Below are 8836 nucleotides of genomic sequence, written 5' to 3' on the forward strand. Positions count from 1 at the left end.
CCCAAGAGTTGGCGGTGGGTGGTGATAATTAGCTGCCTTCCCTCTAGTCTTACACTGCTAAATTAGGGACGGCTAGCGCAGATAGCCCTCGTGTAGCTTTGCACGAAATTCAAAAACAAACAAACAAACCTATTTTCAAGACGACTGAGTGGCATGTGAAGAATCATGGAAGCTAATGACATTTCCCTGGATTACATCAGTAATGACATTGTAATTAATAACATATAAAGCAATTTCCTTTTTTACATTGACCTCATCTGGAGTTACTATCTGCTTTTTTTATTTTATTATTTTAGTAATTTAAAAACGTTTTTCCCAGGTGCACAATCAGATGCTTTTCTTGATGAAAGTTTTAATATTTATAAATAACACATGTGTTGAGAAATTCAGAAATTAACAATATTCAGATGTTTATTTTTGCTTTTTTAGGAAATAAATATACCTTCAAATGTTATCTACCTGTTTTTGTTTTGGTTTTTGTATAGATCTCCGTGTCAATTTGAGCAGATTGTGCAAAGAGCAATCAACCTGTCAGTCCGAGATCCTATCCCCGCAATGAACCTCTCACAGAGTTCTCAAAGTCTTCACCAACTGGACTTACAAAGGTAACTTGAAGTTTATCAGTCCATGGCAGTATTTGCACAACTTGATGAATTACCAGTACCCCTGCCACTCAAAAGAAAAAAAAATAATATCAAAATATAATAATAAACACAAACGGATTAAACAGTTACATTACAATGAAAGGATAGTCGCAACGCAAGTTAAAGCTTAAGCTGGTTATGCTAATTAACAATAAAATTAGCTAGATGACTTAGAAAAACGAATTATTTCTATTTCCATTAACTTCTAAGGTGTTTCTCTGAGTTCTAAAATTTACTGGTGGACCGTAAAATATTAAACACCTACACCAACTTTCACGAAAATAGATCTAATTAAAATGAATATCTCCAGCTTAGATGGAGTTGCCTTCCCCTCCAGTGACTCAGTCCTAAGTCTGAGGGCTTATAACGCTAAATATTGAGTTTCAATATCCGTGGTGGGTACAGCACAAATAGTCCAGTGGGTAAGTTTGTGCTTAAATAAAAAAAGAACAGTAAAATAGAGTTTGGGAAGATATCTTACATTAATAACCCCAGAAGGAAAATTCTACCCTGTAAATTATCCTCGGTGTTATTTTATGGCTGAAATTTCTTTGAAATTCACACTCTGCCATAAACGTTATTTGTTGATTTGATTGACTGTGAGGTTTATTAGAAATGAAAGATTTAGTGAAATAAAATCTGATAAAATCAAATCATATTTTCAGCTGTAGGAGAAGCATGATTTTGAAATTTAAAGGGATTGATTTTTAATTCCTGGTAAAACTAACTATAAAATACAAAGTCTTGTGTCAGGCCCTATCGAAGGCGGAGTTACGATTGATTTTCTTTTCGATCTATTCATTAGAATTGACATTAACCATTATTTAAATTATTCGATGTACTTTATTTTTAATTTTAGTAATGTCTATGTTTCATACAATTTGTGTCCGTTTGTTTGTTGTTGTTGTATAAAACAGACCATTCGGCCTAAGCTTCTCGTGTGAGAGCGAAATATAACATGTCACTTCGCTCACTTGAACAATGAAACCTTTATTTGTAACAATATACAGACTGGCAAGTTCGCTCACGTGAACAATGAAACCCTTATTTTTAATAATATACAGACTTGGCAAGTTCACTCATTTGAACAGCGAAACCCTTATTTGTAACAGTCTACGGTCCCGTCTTTAGCAAGTATGCGCTGTGGGAAACTGCCAAGGGCAACAAAATCAATAAAGGTACTTATATAAATTTAATTTAAATATAAACAAAGCTCTGCGTTAGCTCTACAGCCTTTGTCCTCTATTACTGACCTGGAAACTGTGTTTATAGACACTTAAATAATCAACTTAAATACAAAACAAGTTTCAACTAAATTCAAAAAATTATATTTTAAAGACTTATTTCAAATATTTGCAGCCAAAAGAAAAAAAAAGAAAGCAAAAGAAAATCAAAGTATTCTATATCGAAACAATTCAAAGTAAGGACAGATAAGCATGATAAAGAAAAAGGTTGATTGTGTAATTTTATACACACATATACTGATGATAATGGTGCAGGGGTTCCGCGGGTGAAACGTTAAAATCTTGCCTAGGGCAACAAAATATCGAAAGAGCTTCCATAATATACTTGATACACATGTATATATATTATCCGATAAAAAAATGTCTATTAAAGTCTAGGCATTTTAAAATGTAATTAAATTTTACTATATCTTGATTGTTTTTTAGGGGGAGGTTCAATTTTGTCGTTACACTTCTCGAACCTTTTTTTTTTGCAATCCCTGTTTCTACCTGCTACGCAACTTCGTCATTATATAAAGCCTCCTTTTGTTTCTTTTCTCTTGAACTAAAAATTCTCGTCATATAAATATTATATTTTAACTTCTGATTTTATTCGTCTAAGGAACATTCGTAAAATACGGTTTCTCTAACCCTAATTTTCAATTTCCCAGAATAATCCCCATCGTATAAAGTTTTTAAACTATTTGTATTTCTATAAGGAACCCCCATCATATAAGATCTATTTTTAATTCTCTGTTTGCTTCTATAAGGAACCCTTATCACATAAAATCTATTCTTAACTTTGTTTCTATTTCTATATGGAACCCTCATCACATAAATTATATTTTTAACTCTGTGTTTATTTTGATAAGGAAGTCTTTTCATATAAAGCTTCTTTTACCTTATATTTCTTTAAAGGATTCTCATCAAATAAAGTGTTTTTAACTTATTTATCTACTTCTTAGCATGACCTTCATCATTAAATTTTTGAAACTTTTGTATCCCTCAAGAGTTGGCCAGGCTTGGGCTAGTGGTTAGCGTGCTGTACTGTGAATCTGAGAGTCCATAGTTAAGGTCCCGCAAAAACGCGTTCAGCATATTTGAGACGTGGGTGCTTTATAAAAGCGACGGTTAAGTTCCATTATTCGATTAGAATAGCTCAGAAGTTGACAGTGGGCAATGTTGTTGACTAATTACCTACCATCTTGCCTATCAGTTCTAAATTTTGGATGGGTGCCGATAATCCATGTTCAGTTATTTTTGCGAACTATCGTCATCCGAGGGTTAGTTGCACTTTGTAAAAACAACGTTTTGTGCTGCCCTTGGAAATACTTTCTCCATCCTCCATTTTTTTTTTTTGTTGAATCTGATTGCTTACGATTATGTTGTTCGATACCACAGTTTGCATTTTAACAAGATTCTGCGGAAGATGGCGAAATTAATCTTAAATCTTAGACCCTTCATAGTACTCGAACGTCGGCTTCTAAGATTATGTAAGAATCAAAATTGATTGGAATTGAACCAAAAAATTTGATAAGTATATGGCTAAATGGGATTGCTATGATTCGAATTTTTCTCCGCCATCTTTCTCATGATAAGAGATATTAATTCGAGGTATCACTTGAAGCTAGTAAACCTTTGGTCTAGGAGCTTTTTTTGAAAATTTAATTCCTTGTTTATTAGTTCATTTAATGTTACCAGGAGATGTGCTCCTTTTCATTGCAATGGATTTTGGGTCTGAATGTTCTCCTTAGAAGCCACAGCCTTAACTTTGCGGGTGTTGGCATTGTTTCAAGTTGGCTTGGGCACCTGTTGCTGTCTGTGCGAGTTGTTTGGTTACCATGGAAAACATTAAAAGTCCCCTCCTTAGACCGTCCATTAATTGACTCTAGAAGTAGCTGTGAGGTCAATACATTGGCTTTCTTGAATGTTTTTAAAACTATTTATCCACCAAATTGCCTGTGGGTCCATAATGTTGCTAATAACATATGAATCACATTGAAATATGAAAACACAGTCAACATTGCAATCAATCCAACTAATTTCTGCTGTAATTACTTTTGTATTTCATATAGAAAATTAATAATTTCACCCAAAAATTATATTTGTCCAGTTTTTTACAACAAGTACTATAATAGACAAAAACATAAAACTACTCAAAATATTGTAATGTGGACTTTACTGTAGTAAACGGTACATAGACAATCCGAAAACGTGAGTATTATGAAACTCACAATATGAGCATTCATCCTCGTATAGAGTTATGCCCATTTTCTTCATACTTAAGCTACCCTCTCGACGTTATAATATAGAAAGGTCAGTAATTGTCACTGAACCAACCATCAGTTTGTATTACACCTCTTACTGACGTATTTTAAATTAACGTACAAATACTTATAACCCAATTTTCATTCTCCACAGTTCTGCTCAGACTTCTAGGAGGACATCGTTTGCAAACAATTTCTCACGCCCTTGTTATCAACAAGCTCCTGAACAAACAGAGCCTGTAGATTTCAGCAGAAGAACGGATGCTGAACCAAATGTCATGACGACAGGTCTCTCTCTTTCAAACCCACCATCCTCCCAGACGTTCTCTTCAGCCAACCACTGCCACTCAAATAACTTATCAGTGATGTCTACACCTTGCTCAGCTTCTGAAAACTATTCCCCACTATCCCTTTCCAAAAGCCCTTCTGCTATAACCGAGTATTCACGTTTCTCATACATGTCAAATAATGTTAGGGAGACACAGTGCTCCAGTGAGAACCAACTGTCTATGTCCTGTGAGGGCTTGGCCTCAAAATACACTTTCACTACTGGTACTCCTGAACGCGTCAGGACCGGAGACGTCTTGGATGACTGCAGAAACATTCCCAGTAGGCTTCCAAATTATCTCAGCTCTTACGATGGACCAACGTCTGATGTAACTATGGAAACATGGAACTCTGCTCCCTTGATATCCCCAGAAGCCTTATCGATGCATCCAACCAACCAGTCACACTACAACTCGCCATCCCTTTCCAGTTTTTATTCATCATCTCCTGTTGCTTTCTCTGCTCGTTCTCTACCAACATCTCCCGCTAGTAGATTCGATACGCTTTCTAGTGGAACTTTGTACTCGAATCCTGCTGGAACCTCATCAAGATCGCTTCCAACTTCACCTAATCCTTCAACTGAACGTTCTATATGTGGAAATAATCAACATAAGGATCGCCAGAGAGCTCTCGAACCTTATTTGTTAGATCATAAACTGTAAGTACAAACTCAGATATTTTTGTTAGAAAAAAAGTACGTTGTTTATTGAACATTTCATAATAGCATTTCCGTTACGTTTAAAAAAACACACACACACAATTTGGTTCATAAATACGAAAAAAAAAGTCTGTTATTAAATACAATTATATGGGTTTGTTAAAGTTTTTGCGAGATATAAACTACGGATGACTTGTCGATGAATAAAATTTGATTATGATGATCAAGGGCCCGGCATGGCCAGGTGGTTAGGGCGCTCGACTCGCAATCTGAGGGTCGCGGGTTCGAATCCCCGTCACACGAAACATGCTCGCCCTTTCAGCCGTGGGGGCGTTATAATTTGACGTTCAATCCCACTATTCGTTGGCAAAAGAGTAGCCCAAGAGTTAGTGATGACTAGCTGCCTTCCCTCTAGTCTTACACTGCTAAATTAGGGACGGCTAGCGCAGATAGCCCTCGTGTAGCTTTGCGCGAAATTCAAAAACAAACAAACAAATATGGTGATCAAAATGTTGGCATATATACGTATATTTTTAAAATCTTAAAATAATCAAAGCAGGAATAAAACTTAATACAAAACTGCTAAAATTTGTAGCTATTGTCTAATTAATTATTTTCATAAACGCTTTCGCATATTTACATTAATGTTCAGCTTCCTACACCTAAGAAATTACCTAATTAAAAAAACAACTATGAGAATTTAACCTTACTTGAAATAGTTGAATGTGATAACAGTAAAAATTTGATGGTATAACTGAGTTAAACATTTATGATGGAAAAACTCAGAGTTTATTGAAGTGAAACAATTTTATTTATTTCAGTTTCCTTATCAAAGCCATTTATTTCCTTTAAGAGCTTTCACCGTCATTTTTTATGCTATTTTGCTTCAACGGGATGAGAGCCACTAACCATCTGATTCACATTCCGGCACACTAACAACTAGGCTACGCCTAACCGGTCATCATGAATCCAGCATACTATTTTACTGATTTTATGCATGAAATTTATATTGGTTCTGTCAATTCAAGTATGTTTCACCACAAATTCGTTATACTAACACATAAATATAATTTTTAAATCCATAATCTTTTAACATGGAAAATTATATATCTTCATTGGAGCCCTTAAAATCTACAGCATTTCTTATATAATAACAAACTGCTTAGCTCTGCGGTTTGATGTTAAGCACAAGGCTACACAATGGGCTATCTGTGCTCTGCCCACCACGGGTAACGAAACCCGGTTACTAGCGTTGTAAGTCCGCAGACATAGCGCTGTGCCACTAGGGGGCGCTTGGCTTTTATCTCTTATAATTTCATGTTGTAATTCATGTGGCAATACAGTTTTTTTCACATAGCATTTTTTAAATATTTTTGATGTGGGTGTTAAGCAGTAATTATATAGTAACTACCCTAGGTTTTTTTCAGTAGTACACGTTATTTCTCAACGTAGTAGCATTGAAATTAAAATTGAATGTTTTTTTTTGAAAGTTTGGCCTTCGATTTGTTTGTTTTGTTATAGCGCAAATCTACATAATGATTTACCTTCGCTTTGTCCATCATAGGGATCGAATCCCAGATTTTAGCGATGAAATGTCAGATTTGATTTAATATCATTTGATGAAAGAGCGACGTAACAATAGCAAAAATAAATTAAAACTTTCTATATTCAGTATCTCGATATCTGGAATGTTTGTATTACTGAGAAAAAAAAAACACTTATGAATCAATAGAAAAAACTAATATTTCATACATGGACCACAATGACAGAGTAGCCAGACAGAAGCCATTCACTAATTCAACCAATATCTTACTTCGACAGCGGTTGGGCATCACAAATGCTATCACACCTTCATGCCTTTTGAGACACTTACTGTTTTACGAACAAGTCCAAATTTGCAAAATTCTCAGTGCGTGGACGTACCTAGGCTTAGCGACTATCCTCCCAAGAACTTTCGTTGAACCAATTGACAGCAATGACATAATATGGTGGTATTTCTGTTATGATGTGGGAAGCCTAACAACGGTTGGGTCAACCAATGGATGTGAATGCTCTCGAGAATTTGTGGTCAGTCATTGACCCAGGCAACAAAAATTTAGGGATACCTTCATCCCAGTTCTTTGTCAGGAGTGATGTGCAGTCTCACAGGTCAGCATTTCAATTCTTCTAAGCAGGATGCACAACATTGTTTCAGCCTTAAATACTGCACAGGCAGATCCATTAATTGCTAACGGTAATATTTCATCTTTTGTTTCATGATTATGTATTTAATAAAGTTGTATTCTTTCTGTAGTGGGTGTCTATTTAGTTACTGTGTGAGTGTATAATACTTATAAAATAGTGATATGTAAACGAAGTAGTATTACGTTTTTTCTTTTCTATTCCAAAAGTGGACCTCCACCACACAAAATAGCAAAAACGGTGCCACCCCGAAGGCGTGAAGGAAAAGAACTAATTCAATGCCCAACACCAGGGTGTCAAGGAGTTGGTCACATTTCTGGAAAATACACTACTCATAGAAGGTAATTTTAAAATTTTCTTTATACGATTAATTATTTTATTAAATTTCATGTGTCGTTTGAATAGAATTTTGTGAAATTACTTTAAATTTTACAGTGCTATTGTTTTTCTAACTTTCAGTGATGTAAAGTATACAACTTTTGAACTTAATAAAGCTTAACCGTTATCTTAAAATCTTATTTAAATAATATTTGGTAATTTGACAATATATTAAAACGCACTTTAACATACTCTGATTTTTAATTTTATAGCATATTCAAATGCAATTTAAAGTATATTGAATTTCAACTCGAAACATATTCAAACATAGCTTAACAGCCTGATTGTTAACCCAAAAACAATTCCATCATAGCTTAACAGCCTGATTGTTAACCCTACACCTCATTCAAGCGCAGCATAATATATCTCGGTTGTTAACTTGACAAAATATTCAAGGAAAGTTTAGCATATTCTGATTGTTCATTCAACAGTGTATTCAAGAATGTTCAGCTTAATCTGACTGTTAACTCAACAACATATTATAAACAAGTTTGACATATTCTGATTGCTGTTTCAGTTGCCTTATTATTAATTTGACAACATATTTAAAGAAAGTTCTTAGCATAGTTGATAATACATTCAATAAAATATTTAGAATAGCCTAACTGTTGACTCAACAACATATTAAAAAAGTGTACCATAACCTAGGTGTTGACTCACCAACATATTACAAACAAATTTAACATGTCCTGACTACTGATTCAATAATATATTTTTAAAAAGGTTTGCATGGCTTGACTGTTGATTCAACAACGTATTCGGAAAGGGTTAGTATAGCCTGAGTATTGAGTAAGCAATTTATTTGAAAAAAATAGTACAGCCTGATTGTTGGTTCAACAGCATATTTGAAATAAAGGTTTAACGTAGTGTAGCTGTTAATGAGACGTAATTCACGATGTTCTTTTGGATAGGATTTAAATTTCCACCCTTCTTCTTCAAATACATGTTGTTGTTTTTTATGCTTTTTGGTTAGTAGACATAAACATGTAGAGAGTTTTGAACTTCAACATATTCAATAATATATATATATATATATATATATATATATATATATATATAAGTATAGTAGAATAAAAAATATAGTAGTTTATAACTAATAAAGAAAGAAGGTACTTTATTCGTACCTATACGTAGACGTGTACCTATTACAACTAAATT

The 8836-nt window shown here is 34.2% G+C and overlaps 1 protein-coding gene across 1 annotated transcript in view; it reads left to right on the forward strand.

The window, feature by feature from the left end:
• LOC111086625 overlaps positions 1-8836 on the forward strand; it is a gene marked incomplete at its 3' end in the record, with an annotated part of 194584 nt that overhangs the window by 172986 nt on the left and 12762 nt on the right. Inside the window, exons 9-11 of the mRNA XM_022390234.1 lie at positions 486-605; positions 4289-5119; positions 7510-7641. Coding sequence (XP_022245942.1) covers positions 486-605; positions 4289-5119; positions 7510-7641 — 1083 coding nt within the window. The remainder of the gene's footprint in view (positions 1-485; positions 606-4288; positions 5120-7509; positions 7642-8836) is intronic.

Source organism: Limulus polyphemus, unplaced genomic scaffold (genome assembly GCF_000517525.1).
Source record: "Limulus polyphemus unplaced genomic scaffold, Limulus_polyphemus-2.1.2 Scaffold1263, whole genome shotgun sequence".
In the NCBI taxonomy this organism is placed as follows: Eukaryota; Metazoa; Arthropoda; class Merostomata; order Xiphosura; family Limulidae; genus Limulus; species Limulus polyphemus.